This window comes from Pongo abelii, chromosome 12 (genome assembly GCF_028885655.2).
Source record: "Pongo abelii isolate AG06213 chromosome 12, NHGRI_mPonAbe1-v2.0_pri, whole genome shotgun sequence".
NCBI classification, from domain to species: domain Eukaryota; kingdom Metazoa; phylum Chordata; class Mammalia; order Primates; family Hominidae; genus Pongo; species Pongo abelii.
This window is the reverse complement of record NC_071997.2, coordinates 57,828,534-57,847,782: the sequence shown is the minus strand read 5'-3', so window position 1 is coordinate 57,847,782 and position 19,249 is coordinate 57,828,534. Positions and strand designations below refer to the sequence as shown.

General features: G+C 50.9%; 3 protein-coding genes across 7 annotated transcripts; 2 read left to right on the top strand and 1 right to left on the bottom strand.

Annotated features, from left to right (window-relative positions):
• Positions 1–3,083: 3,083 nt before the first annotated feature.
• Positions 3,084–5,985, top strand: INO80B (INO80 complex subunit B). Of its 2 annotated transcripts, XM_002811866.4 has the most exons (5): positions 3,084–3,234; positions 3,466–3,658; positions 3,878–3,996; positions 4,166–4,335; positions 5,376–5,985. In XM_002811866.4, the coding sequence occupies exons 1-5, from the start codon at positions 3,177–3,179 to the stop codon at positions 5,904–5,906; spliced, it is 1,071 nt and encodes a 356-aa protein (XP_002811912.1). In that variant the 5' UTR covers positions 3,084–3,176; the 3' UTR covers positions 5,907–5,985. The 2 variants fall into 2 exon arrangements, with proteins under 2 accessions (XP_002811912.1, XP_009235435.1); XM_009237160.3 differs by lacking the exon at positions 3,084–3,234 and having other exon boundaries at positions 3,339–3,658.
• A 9-nt stretch (positions 5,986–5,994) lies between these two features.
• On the top strand, positions 5,995–8,943 carry WBP1 (WW domain binding protein 1). 4 transcript variants are annotated; one of them, XM_054548023.2, is made up of 5 exons: positions 5,995–6,584; positions 7,044–7,145; positions 7,690–7,792; positions 7,920–8,096; positions 8,268–8,943. In XM_054548023.2, exons 1-5 carry the CDS (start codon positions 6,531–6,533, stop codon positions 8,726–8,728), a joined length of 897 nt encoding a protein of 298 aa, XP_054403998.1. In that variant the 5' UTR covers positions 5,995–6,530; the 3' UTR covers positions 8,729–8,943. The 4 variants fall into 4 exon arrangements, with proteins under 4 accessions (XP_054403998.1, XP_024098601.1, XP_054403999.1 ...); XM_024242833.3 differs by having other exon boundaries at positions 5,995–6,718; XM_054548024.2 differs by lacking the exon at positions 7,044–7,145 and having other exon boundaries at positions 5,997–6,584.
• Positions 8,944–9,126: 183 nt separating this feature from the next.
• MOGS (mannosyl-oligosaccharide glucosidase) lies at positions 9,127–13,479 on the bottom strand. Its single transcript, XM_009237159.4, has 4 exons — positions 12,958–13,479; positions 12,559–12,785; positions 11,247–11,443; positions 9,127–11,070 (listed from the first exon to the last, which is right to left on the bottom strand). The coding sequence occupies exons 1-4, from the start codon at positions 13,307–13,309 to the stop codon at positions 9,333–9,335; spliced, it is 2,514 nt and encodes an 837-aa protein (XP_009235434.2). The 5' UTR covers positions 13,310–13,479; the 3' UTR covers positions 9,127–9,332.
• Positions 13,480–19,249: the final 5,770 nt, after the last annotated feature.

Sequence of the window (19,249 nt, the reverse complement as noted above, 5' to 3'; positions counted from 1 at the left end):
AAAAAAAGAAAAAAAAAATTTCAGAATCTGCCCCACCCCCCAACCATGTTGGGCATTCCATGTTAACCCGAAACACATGGAATGTTTAAGGAGATAAGAAAGTTTTGGCCCGGCACTGTGACTCACACCTGTAATCCCAGCACTTTGGGAGGCTGAGGCAGGAGGATCGCTTGAGCTCAGGAGTTTGAGACCAGCCTGGGCAACATGGCCAAACCTTGTCTCTACAAAAAAAAAAAAAAAAAAATAGAATTAGCTGAGCATGGTGGTGTGTACCTGTAGTCCCAGCTACTTGGGAGGCTGAGGTAGGAGGATCGCTCAAGCCTGGGAGTTTGAGGCTGCAGTGAGCCATGTTTGCGCCACTGCATTCCAGCCTGGGAGATAGAGCTAGACCCTGTCTCAAAAACAAAACAAAACAAAACAAAAACTTTATTAGAGAGAGTTCTTTGTATTCATCTTGCAATTTTTCTGTTTGAAGTTATTTCAAAATAAGTTTTTAAAATACGACTAAGAAGTCTTTCAGAAAGAAGAGTGCCTCTCAGCCTACAAACATGCTCAAATCTCTCTCACTCTAAACAAAGCAAAACTAAAAACAAACAAAATAATGAAGCCAGTTGTCCCTTACTGTTGCCACTTCCTCCCTGCTGGGCATCATGATACAGAGGAAACACCACTGGGCCAGGTGTCAGGAAGCCTCTGTTTGAGTCTGGCTCTGCCACTCCCTAACTTTGTGACTTTGGCAAAAACATTTCTTTTTCTGAGCCTCAGTTTCCTCATTTATAAGATGGAAACAATGGTATCTCCCTTATGGAGATGCTGTGGGGGCCAAGGGAGAGAAGGAATATATAGGCAGGTTATAAACTCTAACGTATTCTACAAATATGAATTGCAAGTGATCCCTCACTGTAACTCCTGGTGATAAAAGAGTATTGCCTTCACACTGTGATAAAATCCATCCTCTTCTTGGAGCTCAGCCTACCCTCTGAAGGACTGTACCCAGCTGATCACAGCCTTAGTCCCTTGATACTTTCTGCCTCTCCTGACCTTCTCAACCCTGTCTGGCCCCTCTGCCTGGCTGTGCAGGACAGGTGCTCACTTGGTTCTGTTCCTGGTTCTTTTCCTCTTATCTACTTACTCTTTCTGGGTATCTCCTCTACTCCCATCACTTGGGGACCTCCAGTATTATGCTGATGATATCCCCACTCACACTTTCATCCTTGGCTTCTCCTCTCAGCTATTCCACCTCCACCCAGGCACTCCCACAGGCACTTCAAAGTCGCCTTGGGCAAAACTAAATAATTCCCTTCTTAACTTGCTTCTCTTCCTATGTTATCTTCCTTACTGAAAATACCACCTTCCCGCTAAATACTTAGGCTAGAAACCTATGAATCAGTTATTATTATTTGCTTACTGAAGCATCTACTATGTGCCTGTGCCTGCTGCCACCCTAAGTATCATGAGTTCTTGATTTCCTTTATTCCTTGAAAGAGCCCTCATAGCGGTGGATCCTACTGTATTCCGTCTTATAGAGTTGGATTCACAGATTCAGAGAGCTTAAATAATTTTAGGCCCAAGGTTGCATAGCTAATAAATGGTGAAACTGGGATTTGATAATAGGCTTGTCTGACTCCAAAATCCCTTTTCATAATCACATACTACATGACTTCATCCTGGATTCCCCAATATAATTGCTCATTGATTCTTGATAATTTTATCACTGAAATGTAAGAGACAAAAGGAATGAGTTCTTTCTTTTTTCACTGCTGTTACCTTGCTCAGACACTCATATATATTTAGATATATGTATATAGGTGTTATTTTCTAATTATAAAGGTGATATATATTGGCTGTAAGAAATTACATACCTAAACAGTGAAAGTTCCTCAACCCCAACTTCTACAGTTAACCAACATTAACAGGTATACATTCCTCAATTTTTTCTATGTATTTGCTAGTATATTATGCTTTTAAAAATCAGATCACATAATCTTGAAATTTACTTTTCTTTTTTTTTTTCTTTTTTTTGAGACGGAGTCTCACTCTGTCGACCAGGCTGGAGTGCAGTGGCGCGATCTCGGCTCACTGCGACCTCCACCTCCTAGGTTCAAGCGATTCTCCTGCCTCAGCCTCCCGAGTAGCTGGGACTACAGGCGCGTGCCATCACGCTGGCTTTTTTTTTTTTTTTTTTTTTTTTTTTGTATTTTTAGTGGAGACGGGGTTTCACCGTATTAGCCAGGATGGGAAATTTACTTTTCTTATTTCATGTATCAGCACATACAAACCTACCTGTTTTTATGTCTTTTTTAAAATGAGGTAAAATATACACGTTTTATACAAAATTCAAAAGGTAAAAGAGGGTATAATCATAAAAAAATAGGTCGCCATCCACCCTTGTTCTCCAGCTGCTCATCAGCAAATGACTCTTACCAATTTCCTAGATAGCCTTCTTACCAATTTCCTAGATAGCCTTCTTACCAATTTCCTAGATAGCGCCTCATTTCTTTTCCAAGCTGCTTAACATCTCACTGTATGGACATACCAAGTTCATTAGGACACTTAGATTGTTTAAATTCTGTGTCAATCTCATTAATTACTTATAACTCAACTTTTCTTAGCAATATGGTGTTCCACATTGTACAGCTGCACCGTAATTCATTTATTCATTTCCCTACTTATGAAAATTTAAGTTTAAATACCTAAGAGCATCTGCTCTTAGGGCACTCGTGCTGTTCAAGCATTTCGGCCATTTTGTCATCAATATAGTTTATATATTCCTCCACCCAACTGTGAGTTCCTCAAGGACAGGGGCGGTGTTCATATTCATCTTTGCATCCTCTTAGACTAGCTTCCCGCACTTGGTCTAGTGTATACATTCACCAAACTTGAGTTCAATAATTGACTCACCCGCGCTGAGTTCTGAAAGCTAGCGTGGGGAGGCGGAGCCAGAGGAAAGCCCTGCCCATTTGGGCTGTCCCGACCTCAGAAGGGCGGGAACGTTCGTTGGAAGGATCCTTGTTTCTCAGGGACGGTTTTGGACGCGAAGCGTGCCCCGCACAAGGATGGTTGCCATGAACCGGAAGTAACTGGTTATTTTGCTGGCTCCAGTTTTTCCGCGGGGCGGAAAAGGCGTGTCTGCGTGTGTCCCAACCATTTCTAGTCCCCTTTCCTTGCAGGACCTCATGAGTAAGCTGTGGCGGCGTGGGAGCACCTCTGGGGCTATGGAGGCCCCTGAGCCGGGTAAGCGCGGATAGATCAAGCAATTTAGGCCGTGTTAGAAAAGAAGTCCCGTTCTTGCTCCTCGGAGAGTCCAGGGTACTTCGGCCACAGGTGGGAAGGAGAAAGGCGGTGCTGTTGTTATGGTAACAGCGAGTACTGCCGGAAGGTTGGGATCCAGTAGGGGCTTAGGTTATTCAGGGCTTCCCCTGCCACCCTCCGGCCGAACACTGTTGACAGGCTTTCCTTCCACAGGAGAAGCCCTGGAGTTGGGCCTGGCGGGTGCCCATGGCCATGGAGTGCACAAGAAAAAACACAAGAAGCACAAGAAGAAACACAAGAAGAAACACCATCAGGAAGAAGACGCCGGGCCCACGCAGCCGTCCCCTGCCAAGCCCCAGCTCAAACTCAAAATCAAGCTTGGGGGACAAGTCTTGGGGACCAAGAGGTGAGGCCAAGAGGGTCAAAGTTTTATAAGGGGAACTTTAGGAGCAGAGATAGTAGTTAGAAGCCGACTGGGCTTTCTAGAAGACCGAATGGACACTGTGACTTCAGGGTCCAGGTTTAGGCAGCAAGAGTCTAAGAGGGTGGGGAAAGTTGGGTGTAGCTACTGAGTAGGAGGAGGAGACGCTTGCTCATTTTAAAGAGTAGTGTTGCTTCTCTGCAGTGTTCCTACCTTCACTGTGATCCCAGAGGGGCCTCGCTCACCCTCTCCCCTTATGGTTGTGGATAATGAAGAGGAACCTATGGAAGGAGTCCCCCTTGAGCAGTACCGTGCCTGGCTGGGTGAGAAGGATCTGGAGGTGGGGAAACTGGGTTTCTTATTATACCCGCCTAAAGAAAGAAGGTTGGTTCTGAAATGGGTTAGGATTTTCCATGTCCCAGTATTAACTCAGCCAAATTAGGGTGCCCCATCTGAACAATTCTGTTTTTCTTTCTCCATCTTCCTTCCCAGATGAAGACAGTAATCTCTCTCCCTCTCCACTTCGGGACCTATCAGGAGGGTTAGGGGGTCAGGAGGAAGAGGAGGAACAGAGGTGGCTGGATGCCCTGGAGAAGGGGGAGCTGGATGACAATGGAGACCTCAAGAAGGAGATCAATGAGCGGCTGCTTACTGCTCGACAGGTATGTTGGTTCATTGTTTATTCACTCACCAAATGTATACAGTATTGAGAACTCTCCACGACCCAAGCACTTTGCGTGGCAGTGGGGATATCGATAGTGGAGAAAAGACAAAGTTTCTGTTCTCCTGGAGCTAGTATTCTAGTGTGTGTTGGGGGGCTGGGAAGTAAATAAGTAAGTAAATAATTTCAAAAAGCTATATGGTTTATGACAAAAAGAACAGGGTGATGAAATAGAAAGTGGCATAAACAAACAAATAAAAATTATGGAAGAGAGACATTAGGGTAGTTAGAGAAGTTTTCTCTGAAGAGATAACATTTTGAGCAGAGACCAGCAGGCACACAGACCTTGAGACTGGAACATGTCTAGCAGAGTAAAGGAGAAGAAAAAGTGGACAAGCCACTGAAGGGCTGTACGCAGAGAAATGACATACTTGGTTTACATTTCAATAGATTACTTTGGCATCTTTGTAGAGAATGAATCTCCGTGGAGACAAGAGATAGAAGTATGGAGACCAACTAGGAAGCTCTTGAAGTAATCAGCTGAGAGGCAGTGGTTGCTTTAACCAAGACGAAAGTGGTGGAGATGGAGAAAATCAGATGAATTATGGCTATTTTTTGGAAGTAGATACTTGTGGGGAGGGGAATGGAGAGAAAATATATCAAGGCTAAGCCTGGGATTTTGGCTTGAACAGTTATCCACCTGATTCTGTTAAGATTAAAAATAACAACAGACCTCTGGGAAAGCTGGTACAGTTTTGGTGCACAGGTCAGGCAGGTAACATTGCTGATGCTTCTCCCCTTGAGAGTTAAGGACCTAAAGCTAAATGTCAGGAGATCTGGGAGGAGGCAGTATTTATGAAGAGGAACCTATGGAAGGTGTCCTGGAGAGGGTGCTCATTAATTAATATCCCGCCTCCGAAGGCCTGCGCTGCTCAAGACCCTGACTTCCATGTCCCTTCTTTACCCTCCCCCGATCTGGCCGACCTCGCCTCTCCATCTTCCTCCATTTTCAGACAGCACCCCGTCTCTGTCTCTCCCTAGCGAGCTCTGCTCCAGAAGGCGCGGAGTCAACCTTCCGCGATGCTGCCGCTTCCTGTGGCTGAGGGCTGTCCACCTCCCGCCCTCACAGAGGAGATGCTGCTGAAGCGCGAGGAGCGGGCGCGGAAGCGGCGGCTCCAGGCGGCGCGGCGGGCAGAGGAGCACAAGAACCAGACTATCGAGCGCCTCACCAAGACTGCGGCGACCAGCGGGCGGGGAGGCCGGGGGGCCGCACGGGGCGAGCGGCGGGGAGGGCGGGCTGCGGCTTCAGCCCCCATGGTGCGCTACTGCAGCGGAGCACAGGGTTCCACCCTTTCCTTCCCACCTGGCGTCCCGGCCCCCACGGCGGTATCTCAGCGGCCATCCCCCTCAGGCCCTCCTCCGCGCTGCTCTGTCCCCGGCTGTCCCCATCCGCGACGCTACGCTTGCTCCCGCACGGGCCAGGCACTCTGCAGTCTTCAGTGCTACCGCATCAACCTGCAGATGCGGCTGGGGGGACCCGAGGGCCCTGGATCCCCCCTTTTGGCTACGTAAGGCCCTTAACCCAGACTGCGCCGTGTCCCATGCCCGCTCTTGAGTGTCTTCCCCACCCTATTAAATTACATCCGGTGCTTCGGCTTGTACAGAACTGGGGGAGTGGGATGTTGTGGGCAGACCAGTCTCCGGTATACACGTATTTCGCCCCTGTCGGAGCCTGCGTCGATGCCCGGGGCTTGGAAACCACCGCAAGAAACCAGGCTGGTTTGCGCCCAGAATCGGACCGACTTTTGGGACCCCGCCTCTTCCAGTCGGGATTACCTGGCATGCTTCGGCATTTGGCGTCATTCCGAAAACATACCGCAAGCCAATCAGCGGCAATCTTGCTTTTCGGGGCGGCTGTTCGTTGGTTGATATGCCAGAGCCTGTTCTGTTGTCTGTATTGGCTATTGCTGCTGTCAGTCAGGGCCGTGGGTCGAACCTTCACCTACTCTTTGTCTGTACAAGCTCTTGTTGTCTGGGAGAGCGGCGGAGGCGCTGCTGTGGATTGGTCACAGGGAGAAACCTCTGATCTGTTCCTATTGGCCCGTCCGTCAAGGGACGATGATGATTGGTAGGGCAGAGCAATCTGAGTCCTAGTTGGTGGAGTTCTCCCCGGATGGAAGCTCCGGCCGCGGAGTGATGGTTGCCTCAGCGAAGATGGGCCGGGCAGGGACCATGGCGGTGGCAGCAGAGGTGGCAGGGGCGGGGCGGCTGGCAGTAGAGGAGGCTGTGGTCCTCAGGGGGCTGTAGGTGGAGGTATGGCTCGGGCCAGCAGCGGGAACGGCAGCGAGGAGGCCTGGGGGGCACTTCGGGCGCCGCAACAGCAGGTATCCCAACAGCTCCAAAACCTATCACGACAGCCATTTGTCTCTTTCCCCTTTCCTTATCCCTTCCTTTTGGGGGTGGGGGAGGAACTCACGGAGCCAAAGGTACTGTGAAGTTCCTAAACATGTCCCTTCCACTCTTTGTCTAAACTTTGTAACGTAGATGCAGCTGACTTTGCCTGTAGCCTCATAGACCCCATCCCATGGCTGCAGTGGAAGCTTGCGGTGGCTCTCCAGTGACCAGAGGCATAGTGAGGTCCCAGGGAGGCTCCCTCTGTCTTGCAACAGTTATTTGTGATCTTTTTCTATGTGCCTATTGTCACAACAGAGTCCGGCAGCGTCTTCTCTTGAGGGAGCAATTTGGAGAAGAGCTGGAACCCAGACTCGCGCCCTGGATGCCATCCTTTATCATCCACAGCAATCCCATCTGGTTGGGAGCACTGCTCTGGGTCTCACACTGCCCCTCCTCTATCCTAGGGAGCCTGAGGCCCAGGGGTGGAAAGATCCAGTTGGGGGTGGGGGGTAGTGAACCGTGCAGAATAATGAAAGCAACTTGCTTTGGAAATGACCTTCCGCTACCCATTGTCTGAGACTGAGATTATCTCAGACTGTCTTCTGGCTTCTGCCAAAACACTCCCTTAACAGAAAGCACCGAGGGGATGGGGGTAGGGGTGTTGGGGAGGGTGAGGCTTGAGTGTGAAGGAAGTCTCATATATGCAGAGCTGAAATCTCCCTCTTTGTATGTCCACACTTTTGTCTTGTTCTCTAGACTGATTCTTGCTATTCCAAATCCTCTTCCACGTTGACAGCCCTTCAGATATTTCAACACTCCTCTCAGCATCCTTCACTTCCCCCATCTCTCCAAGCTGAACTTGGTTCACAGGGTGGGATTGTGTATGTGCATGCAGGAGGTGGGGGTGGACAGTGCCCTGGGCTGGAATCCCCCTTAGTTCTAAGTGCCTCCTTGCCCCCAGCTTCGGGAGCTGTGTCCAGGAGTGAACAACCAGCCCTACCTCTGTGAGAGTGGTCACTGCTGCGGGGAGACTGGCTGCTGCACCTACTACTATGAGCTCTGGTGTAAGTCTCCAAGAGGGCTATTTCCAGGTCCCTGTGTCCACCCTCCCTCGGACCTTAGAATTTCGGCCTTCAGGGCCCCTTCTCTGCATGAAAGATGCCTGAGTTGCTCCCTCCTTGCCTCTTGCAGGGTTCTGGCTGCTCTGGACTGTCCTCATCCTCTTTAGCTGCTGTTGCGCCTTCCGCCACCGACGAGCTAAACTCCGGCTGCAACAACAGCAGCGGCAGCGTGAAATCAACTTGTTGGCCTATCATGGGGCATGCCATGGGGCTGGTCCTTTCCCTACCGGTTCACTGCTTGACCTTCGTGAGTGACTTGATGCCCTGGGTCAGCTACCAGTGGCCCTCCCCAAACCAGGATCCCAAATCATCTCACATTCCCTTTTCCACACATTTCAAAGTATTTTTCCCTAATATAAAAACTAGCACCCTATACCTGGTTGTCTTCAACCAATCATGCCAATTTTCTCCCCTGCAGGCCTCCTCAGCACCTTCAAGCCCCCAGCCTATGAGGATGTGGTTCACCGCCCAGGCACACCACCTCCCCCTTATACTGTGGCCCCAGGCCGCCCCTTGACTGCTTCTAGTGAACAAACCTGCTGTTCCTCCTCATCCAGCTGCCCTGCCCACTTTGAAGGAACAAATGTGGAAGGTGTTTCCTCCCTCCAGAGTGCCCCCCCTCATCAGGAGGGTGAGCCTGGGGCAGGGGTGAGCCCTGCCCCCACACCCCCCTCCTGCCGCTATCGCCGTTTAACTGGCGACTCCGGTATTGAGCTCTGCCCTTGTCCTGCCTCCGGTGAGGGTGAGCCAGTCAAGCAAGTGAGGGTTAGTGCCACCCTGCCAGATCTGGAGGACTACTCCCCTTGTGCACTGCCCCCAGATTCTGTACCGCAGGTCTCTCCCATGGGGCTGTCTTCCAGTGAGGGGGACATCCCATAAGTAGTTTTGAGAGGGTGGATGGGTTACTTACCCACCAGAAACAGCCCTAGTCCCAACTCCTTGCGTTCCTTTTGGCCCCTCCCTGCCTACCTAGAATCTGCCTGAAATGGCTGGAGCCCTGAGGAGAGGGGCAGTATTGGGGGACTGTGCTAGCTTTACCCCCGCAAGACATACACAGGAGCCTTTGATCTCATTAAAGAGATGTGAACCAGCTACTTGTGGATTTGGGTAGACTAAAGCTCAACTCACTGCATTGCACTTGACCTGACTGGGTTTGAAGGGGACAGGTTATGGCCACTTGACCCCACCTTCCCTGAGGACAGCAGACAGTCCTGAGGCCTGGACTGACCTAAGGCCTCTTGGTGAGGCAAATCTGGCAAAAGCAATAGAGTTCAAAATGTTTTTTCCAATTTATTTAGAAAAATAGACTCTGGATTCACATTCACCCCAGGGCTATGTGGGATGACAGTAAGGAGACACCTGAGATGAAATAAGGAAGGTTTGAATTACTGGTATCCGAGGGGCTGGGGGCAGAAGCCAGAAGCCTTTGTCCCTCCAGAGCCAGAGTGGCATGAGTAGCCTGGCTCCCCTCCTCTCCCTCCCTTCAGTAGTCTTCAGCCATGGCCAGTAAGACAAGGCTGGTCCAGCCGTGGAAAGGGCGGCAGCCCATGCCTCGCCCATCGCGGTCACTGTACTGCTCCCAAAGAAAGCCTGTAGTCTGGTACTGGCGCCATACATTGCCTACCACATTGGCACGGAGCTCACTGTGGAGTTTGGCAGCCCGAGCCTGGTGAGGACCCTCCAGATGCCCATAGTGGTGGAGTGCTCCCAAAGCCAGGTAGTTGACATTGAGCCACACAGCACCCCGCCAGTAGGGGGGATCATGCTCTGAATTGCGCTGGCCATAAAAGGAGCTGGAGGCTGCAAGGGAGCGTAAACCAAAGGGGCTCCAGAGATGGCGGCTGTCAGCTAGAATGTCCAGCAGGGGCCCAAGGCGGGATGAGTTGGGGTCCAGCAGTCGCAGCAGCAAGGGAAAAAGACTGACATAGCCAAGGGCATCTACATACTGCAGTTGAGGTTGGGGCCGACCCACCACCCGAACTAGCCCCTGAGGGGGCCTGGGCTTCAGCTGTACTGCTTTTGTGTGGTTCCCAAAGTCTGCAAAGACTCCTAGCTCTGGGGCCCAGTGCAGCTCATCCAGGCTCTCTGCTGCCTCCAATGAGGCAGCCAGTGGGCCTAGCTCAGCAGCTACCTCAGCCTCTCCCAGATGCTCTGCCAGCCGCGTCAGCACACGGGCACCCAGTGCCACCCAACATCGCAGGTCCAGGTGCCGCTCGGTTACTGAAGGGTGTGAAGCCCGGGGGTAGTCATCCAACCCAGAGGGTAGGGTCTTGGGGTTCAGTAAGGTTGGTAAGGCAGGGTCCCGTCCCCGCCAGCGGTAAGATAGCGGCAATGGGCCTGCCTGGCTCTGATGGAGCCAGGAAAACCAGGCATGCAGGCGGGGGAAGGCCTTTCGGAGGAAGGCCAAGTCATCAGGGTCACCAACCTCTAGCATATGGGCTACAGGCAAAAGTAGGGTTGGGGGGTTGGCGTGGACTGCTCGTTGTACTAGGAATTCTGGAGGTACCCGGGCTCGGGCCTCATCCCCCAGTATCTGCTCCCTCCCAATCCAGCCATCAGCATTTAGCAGCCCCAGCCAGTGGCCAAGGGCTTCCCGGGTGAGGGAGGGATCCCACCGCTGAACCACCAGCTGGTGAAAGCCTTCATCCCAAAGGAAGCCTCGTGGGAAGAATGACCGGGAGGGCACCGCTGTAAAAAGAGGTACGGGTGGAAAGAGGGCTGGGTCCACCTTCTGCTCAGACTCTTCCACCCCCATGTCTGGCAATACCAGCCCTTGTCCGTAGAAGTAGCCAATTCCACCAAGGAGGCTGCTGAGGGCAGCCTGACCCAAAACCTGCTCGCCAGAGCTCAGGCCCTTCTCCTTCAGCTGGAAGGTCTTCTCAAAGCGCTCTCTAAAGGATTCAGCATGGCTCTCTAGGGCCTGGGTCAGTAGACTGCCTGCCAGTCTTGGCAGGGCTTGATTTCCTCCTGCCTGGGCACTGCCTGATTCAAACACAAACTCTATGGAAATGGGAATTTTCAGGGTCACCTGCTGTATCAAGAACTGCCCCTGCCCTTGCCCACTTGGACCTCTGTCCTCCCACTTCAGAGATCCTGGCAAGCCGAGGTAGCGTTCAGGGGAGGCCCCTGGGGGCCGATGCTGAAACCAGCTATTTAGGCGACTCTTTACCATCTCTGTCAGCAGGGGCAGTCCTGGGTTGGAGGTCCAGAAGACATTGTAGCTTGAAGGGGAGAAGATAAATAGAAAATATTATTCAAGAGAAAGCAGTGGGCATTATAAAGAGAAATACAAAGTGTTCAGGAGTCAGGTTGGGAGGTCTCCGGCAGGGGACATGGAGACTGGTGAAAATGGGAATAACCATCCCTTCCATCCCCAACATTCTTTTCCCTCAATTACCTGCCATACTTGGGGGCCGTATCCCCTGGACTGGTTGGTGGCAGAAGTGTAAAGCGGAAGTCACCAAGTTCACTGGTGTGCCCACTGATGAACTTCAACTGCCCCTTGGCCCCAACCTCTGGTAGTAGGACTTCCTTGCCATCTGTCACCACATAGAAGAACAGGGAGACCAAAGGGAGGGCAGAAGTACCTGAGGCCTGAGTGACCAAGGAGGACAGAAAAGAACAGTGTTAAACTGCCCTTCTCTCTTGAATTCCCTCTTGAGAATCAGCCTTAGTGAGGGAAAGGAACAGCAGGCAGGGGTAATGTAAACAACATATATCTGGCAGTAATGAGGGTCACTGAGGGTAACCAGGTACACCCAAGTGTGATGAGATAAAGAGCCTTGCACTGGGTGCCCTGGGAGATAACAGTATACTTTTGTACTATGTCCTACACTAAGAACTCTACACGGTTTATTTCATTTAATTCTTTTTTTTTTTTTTTTTTTTTTTTTTTGAGACGGAATCTTGCTCTGTCGCCCAGGCTGGAGTGCAGTGGCGGGATCTCGGCTCACCGCAAGCTCCGCCTCCCGGGTTCACGCCATTCTCCTGCCTCAGCCTCCCTGAGTAGCTGGGACTACAGGCGCCCGCCATCACGCCCGGCTAATTTTTTGTATTTTTAGTAGAGACGGGGTTTCACCGTGTTAGCCAGGATGGTCTCCATCTCCTGACCTCGTGATCCGCCCGCCTCGGCCTCCCAAAGTGCTGGGATTACAGGCGTGAGCCACCGCGCCAGGCCTTTTTTTTTTTTTGAGATGGAGTTTGGCTCTTGTTGCCCAGGCTGGAGTGCAATGGCACGATCTAGGCTCAGCGCAACCTCCACCTCCCTGATTCAAGCAATTCTCCTGCCTCAGCCTCCCAAGTAGCTTGGATTACAGGCATGCGCCACCACGCCCCGCTAATTTTGTATCTTCATTAGAGACGGGGTTTCTCCATGTTGGTCAGGCTGGTCTGGAACTCCCGACCTCAGGTGATCCGCCAGCCTCGGCCTCCCAAAGTACTGGGATTACAGGCGTGAGCCACCGCGCCCAGCCTCTTTTTCATTTAATTCTTACAGTCCTGTGAGTTAGGTGCTATTATTATCTACATTGTACATTTTACAAGCAAGGAAATCAAGGCTTAGAGATGGTAAATAGAGATGGTGATACAGGCAGTTGTTTAAGGCAGAATTTAAGCCAGGCAGCCAGAGCCCACTTCATGCTGCATTTGCTGGCAGCAGGGGAAGGATGGAGGGGGTCTGGGCTGAGAAAAGGGTGTCCTGAGGCCCTGACCTGAGGCTCTACAGTCACTCTCCAGCTCCAGTCCCCTCCGTGCTGACCCCCAGGCCTCTTGACGAACTCAGTGGTGAGCCTTAAGGCCCCATCCTGGATGTGTTGCCGCCCGAAGGAGAGGCCGTCGTGGAACTCCCAGCCATAGGGACCCACACCGTCCCCCTGCTCACACGTGTGCCTGAGCTTAGGAGTCCCCGGGGTGGTGCCCTGCTGCGCCCACATCAGTCCTGGGGGTAGAATGGCCACGTAAGTCAAAGAGCAGGGGACCTGTCCCTCCGGGTCTCCGGGTCATCCCTCTTCATAACTCTCCTGATCATTCCTTCCCACCCTTGCTCTGGCTTCAAGCTGGGGCGCCCAGATTAGGAGTCCGCCTGCCTGCCCACCCTGGGGCCCGGTTACCGGTGAGGAGGGGCTTCGGGCTGCGGGTCTTCATTCCGAAGTAGACGTGAGGGCGGTAGGTTCCCCAGAAGAGCTCCGGGGCCACGGCGGGGCTGGAGGAGTCGGCAGGCAACACAGGAGGCGCGGAGTGCAGCGTGACCGCCCGCCGCGCACGGTGCCACGCCAGCACCCAGCGCCCCGACATGCCCAGGGCCAAAGACAGGACCACGACGGCCAGAGCCACTCCTCCAGCCGTGCTACGCGGCCCGCCGCCCCGGCCGTCCCGTCGCCCGGGGCCTCCCCGAGCCGCCCTTTCGGCTGTCCGCACTCCCTCTGCCGGCACTGCGCGGCGCCGCCGCTCGCCCCGAGCCATCCTGGCACTGAGGTCCACGTCACGAGAGCTCGGAGAGGCGGCAGTGGAGCCCAGGTCCTGCCTCACCTCTCCGGCTCCCGCCTCTCGCCCCGGCGACCACCGTCCGGTTAGCCACACCTGCCAGCCAGCGCCTGCGCCTGCGCCTCCGCCTCCACCTCCCGCCGGAAGTCCCGCCCCGCCACGTTAGGTTAAGTCCCAGATTCCGGAACCGCTGCCTGCGGCTTGACGCAGGGTTGGTACGTAGCGTCAGTCCTGGGCGTTGGTCCGCCGGGATTGCGCTTATCTGGCGACCCTATGGAGTTCACAGGCTTGGAAAAACCAATCTAGCGTTGGGCTGAGGCATGAGAATCGTTTGAACCCGGGAGGCGGAGGTTGCAGTGAGCCGAGATTGTGCCACTGCACTCCAGCCTGGGCGACAGAGCGAGACTTCGTCTCAAAAAAAAAAAAAAAAAAAAAGACTGATGTGGCCAGGCACGGAGGCGCACATCTGTAATCCCAGCACTTTGAGAGGCGAGGCCGAGGCAGGTGGATCACCAGACATGAGGAGCTGGAGACCAGCCTGGTCAACTTGGTGAAACCCCATCTCTACTAAAAATACAAAAATTAGCCGGGTGTGGTGGTGGGTGCCTGTAATCCCAGCTACTCGGGAGGCTGAGGCAGGAGAATTGCTTGAACCTGGGAGGCGGAGGTTGTAGTGAGCCGAGATTGCGCCATTGCACTCCAGCCTGGGCAACAAGAGTGAAAGTCTGTTTCAAAAAAAAAGAAAGAAAGAAAGAAAGACTGATGCTTTATGCAACACGACCACTTGTATTTCACTATAATCTGACTTCTGGCTCCACTCTCCACTGGTGGTAGACTTTTTGCTTATTAAATCATCTGACCAAACCCAATGGTCAGTCTTGTTTTTGTCTTTCTTGCTACCATTGCATTTGTCGACATCCTTATTGTAGCACTTATTACATACCTGTTTCATTTTTCATCTTTGTATCACAGTACTAATCAATTATAGGCATAAGGTAGATGCTAAATATTTATAAATTCAACAAATGTTTATTGTACACCCTATATCGCATTATGCAAGGTGCTGGGGACTCAGAGAAAATGGCCCCAACCTCAAGTTCATAGTCTAGAAGCACAATGCCAGCACTCAATGCATGTTGAACCATCCCTTTTTTTTTTTTTTTTTTTTTTTTTTGAGACGGAGTCTCGCTCTGTCACCAGCCTGGAGTGCAATGGCATGATCTCGGCTCACTGCAACCTCTGCCTCCAGGGTTCAAGTGATTCTCCTGCCTCAGCCTCACGAGTAGCTGGGATTACAGGTGCCCACCACCACGCCCAGCTAATTTTTGTATTTTTAGTAGAGATGGAGTTTCACCAGGTTTGCCAGGCTAGTCTCGAACTCCTGACCTCAGGTGATCCACCCACCTCGGCCTCCCAAAGTGCTGGGATTACAGGCGTGGGCCACGGCGCCTGGCCAGACCACCCCCATTTTTACAGATGAGGAGAGTAGTTAAGACTGACCCAAAATAACAGCCAGTTAATAATGGAGCTGGGGAACTCAAATCCAGGTTGTTCTTTTGACTTTAGAATAAGGCCTCTTAGGGCGGGCGCAGTGGCTCAAGCCTGTAGTCCCAGCACTTTGGGAGGCAAAGGTGGGCGGATCACCTGAGGTTAGGAGTTCGAGACCAGCCTGACCAACATGGAGAAACCCCATCTCTACTAAAAAATACAAAATTATCTGAGCGTGGTGGTGCATGCCTGTAATCCCAGCTACTCGTGAGACTGAGGCAGGAGAATCACTTGAACCCGGGAGGCAGAGGTTGCAGTGAGCCGAGATTGTGCCATTGCACTCCAGCCTGGGCAACAAGAGCGAAACTCTTGTCTCAAAAAAAAAAAAAAGAATAAATAAGGCCTCTTAGATAACAGCAGTTACTACACTCCCAGCAATGTTTTAGGCACTTTACAGATATTAATTCATTTAATCTCCTTAACAGTCCTATGAGGAAATTACTATTATTTTCATTTTACAAATGAAATAAGCACTGATAGATTAAATAATTTGTCTAAAGTCATACAGCTACATAAGAACAAAGCTAGGATCTCAACCCCAAGCAGTCTGGCTCGTTACAACACTATATTGCCTCCTCCTAGCTTTCTTTTTTAAAGGGGGAGGGGAAAAACGGTCCTTTGAAGATAGCACCCTTTTAGACAGGGAAAAGGTATAGTAATGCTGCTGTAGGAGGGTCACGGGAAATGTATCTGGCAAAGTACACAGCAAGCCACTCTCTACAGATCTTTTGTTACCTAGCTGAGCATTGTGAAGGTGTCTAAAGCAGTGGCTTTCAACCATTTTCCTGCAACTCACAATAAGAAATAATTCCATAGTGCAACCCAGTATGTGCAGATACACATACACACACAACTTATATACATGATTCAGACTTAAAACAAGTTACCTAAAAGAATACTTTCAGCTGGGTGTGGTGGCTCATGTCTGTAATCACAGCACTTTAGGAGGTCAAGGCAGGAGAATCACTTGAGTTCAGGAGTTCTAGACCAGCCTGGACAAGATGAGGAGACCCCCCCCCCCCATCTACAAAAAATTTAAAAATTAGGGTTGGCCAGGTGTGGTGGCTCATGCCTGTAATCCCAGCACCTTGGAAGGCTGAGGCGGGTGGATCACCTGAGGTTAGGAGTTCAAGACCAGCCTGGCCAACATGGTGAAACCCCACCTCTACTAAAAACACAAAAATTAGCCGAGCATGGTGGCACGCGCCTGTAATCCCAGCTACTTGGGAGGCTGAGGCAGGATAATCACTTGAACCTGTGGCAGAGGTTGCAGTGAGCTGAGATGGCACCATTGCACTCCAGCCTGGGCAACAGAGCAAGACTCCGTCTCAAAAAAAAAAAAAAAAAAAAAAAAAAAATTAGGGCTGGGCATGGTGGCTCACTCTTGTAATCCTAGCACTTTGGGAGGCCAAGGTGGGTGGATTACTTGAGGTCAGGAGTTCCTGACCAGCCTGGCCAACATGGTGAAACTCTGTCTCTACTGAAAATACAAAAATTAGCTGGAAATCGCTTGAACCCAGGAGACAGAGGTTGCAGTGAGCTAAGATCGTGCTCCACTGCACTCCAGCCTGGGCAACAGAGCAAGACTCCATCTCAAAAAAAAAAAAAAAAAAAAAAATTAGGCCAGGCATGGTGGCTCATGCCTGTAATTCCAGCTGCTTGGGAGGCTGAGGCGGGAGGACTGCTTGAGCCCAGGAGATGGAGGGTGCAGTGAGCTACGATTGTGCCACTGCAGTCCAGCCTGGGTGACAAAGCACGACTTAATCTCTTTAAACTTCCTATTCTAAGTGCCATGCAGTCTGATTTTTTTTTTTTTTTTTTTTTTTGAGATGGAGCCTTGCTCTTGTCAACCAGGCTAGAGTGCAATGGTGCCATCGGCTCACTGCAACCTCCACCTCCCGGGTTCAAGCAATTCTCCTGCCTCAGCCTCCCAAGTGGCTGGGATTACAGGTGCCCACCACGACGCCCGGCTAATTTTTTGTATTTTTAGTAGAGATGGGGTTTCACCATGTTGGTCAGGCTGGTCTTGAACTCCTGACCTCAGGTGATTCCGCCCACGTCGGCCCTCTCAAAGTGATGGGATTACAGGCATGAGCCACTGAACTCAGCCTCAGTCTAGTAATTTTTATTCTATTCTACTTTTTTTTTTTTTTTTGAGACAGAGTCTCACTCCATCAACCGAGCTGGAGTGCAGTGGCGTGATCTCCATTCAGCGCAGCCTCCACCTCCTGGGTTCAAGTGATTCTCCTGTCTCAGCCTTCTGAGTAACTGGGATTGCAGGTGCCTGCCACCACACCCAGCTATTTTTTTTGTATTTTTAGTAGAGACAGGGTTTCATCATATTGGCCAGGCTGGTCTCTAACTCCCAACCTCAAGTGATCTGTCCGCCAAAGCCTCCCAAAGTGCTGGGATTACAGGCGTGAGCCACTCCACCTGGCCTACATTTTTTTTTTTGTTTTTAAAGAATGGTTTAGGCTGGGTGCGGTGGCTCATGCCTGTAATACCAGCACCTTGGGAGGCCGAGGTGGGCAGATCACCTGAGGCCAGGAGTTCGAGACCAGCCTGACCAACGTGGAGAAACCCCCTCTACTAAAAATACAAAATTAGGCATGGTGGTGCATGCCTGTTATCCCAGCTACTTGTGAGGTTGAGGCAGGAGAATTGCTTGAACCCAGGATGCGGAGGTTGCAGTGAGCTGAGATTGTGTCATTGCACTCCAGCCTGGGCAACAAGAGCAAAACCCTATCTAAAAAAAAAAAAAATGGTTTAACTCCCTAAATTGATTGCATGGTCCACACTAATGAGTGTTGAGGAAGTATGAAAAACAGTTTAGGCAATGTTTTTTCTTTTTTTCTTTTTTTTGAGACGGAGTCTTGCTCTGTCACCCAGGCTGGAGTGCAGTGGTGCAATATCGACTCACTGTAACCTCCACCTCTTGGGTTCAAGCAATTCTCCTGCCTCAGCCTCCTGAGTAGCTGGGATTACAGGCACCTGCCACCACGCCCGGCTAATTTTTGTATTTTTAATAGAGATGAGGTTTCACCACGTTGGTCGGGCTGGTCTCGAACTCCTGACCTCATGATCCACCCACCTTGGCCTCCCAAAGTGCTGGGATTACAGGCGTGAGGCACCGTGCCCGGCCGGCACTGTTTTCTTAAACGGGGAGTAGTGAGAGATAAAACCCATCGCATGTTTTGGAAGGATAAAATTAAGTGGCAGCAAAAATATTTAGGAAATAGACTGGGTAGCAGAATGCAATAATGATGAATAGAGTGAATGGGAATGGAGAGATCACTTCAGAAGTTTTTTTTTGTTTTGTTTTGTTTTTGAGACTGTCTTGCTCTGTCACCAGGCTAGAGTGCAGTGGTGCAACCACAGCTCATTCTAGCCTTGAACTCTTGGGCTCAGAGGCTCCTCCTGTCTCAGCCTTCTGAGTAGGTGGGACTACAAGTATGAGCCACCTTGCCCAACTTTCAGGCACTTTTTTAAAAGACAGAATATTCTGAACTGAGTGACCAGATATGCAGAGAATGGAAAGGAGCAGAACTAGAGAACACTGTGGTTTCCAGCCCAGGTGGCTGAGTAGATGAAGTGCCTGTTTTTAAAAAGGAATGGGTAAGTCAGGGAAGAGAGGCAAGTATATATATATGTAAGATTATCAATTCTATTTTAGAAAAAGAGAGTTGGTGGGATTTGGAGGAAATTGGTAGCAGGTAACCTGACTATAGCATAGAAGTTGGGATTAGAACCAAACAGAAATAGTTTAACCCCAGAAGGTGTAATTCAAGTTGTGAAAGAAGATGAGATGCCCCAGAAAAAAATAGAGAAGAAAAAGAATGAAGGTAGAACACCTGTGTGGCTCAAAAGAAAAAGGACCCAAGAGGGAGAGAAGTTCCACAAATGGGTGAATTAAGAGTTGCAGGCCGGGCACAGTGGCTCATGCCTGTAATCACAGCACTTTGGGAAGCCGAGGGGGCAGATCAGGAGTTTGAGGCCAGCCTGGCCGACATGGCAAAGCCCCATCTTTACTGAAAATACAAAAATCAGCCAGGCGTGGTGGCACATGCCTGTAATCCCAGCCACCCAGGAGGCTGAAGCAGGAGAATCACTGGAACCCGGGAGGTGGAGGCTGCAGTGAGCCAAGGTCACGCCACTGCACTCCAGTCTGGGTGACAGAGTGAGACTCTGTCTCAAAAACAAACAAAAGAGTTGTAGATGTGGCCAGGCGTTGGTGGCTCACGCCTGTGAACCCAGCACTTTGGGAGGCTGAGGCAGGAGGATCACTTGTGTCCAAGAGTTAGAGACCAGCCCATGCAACAGGACAAAACACCACCTCTATTTAAAAAAAAAAGATTGACAGATGGAACTGGG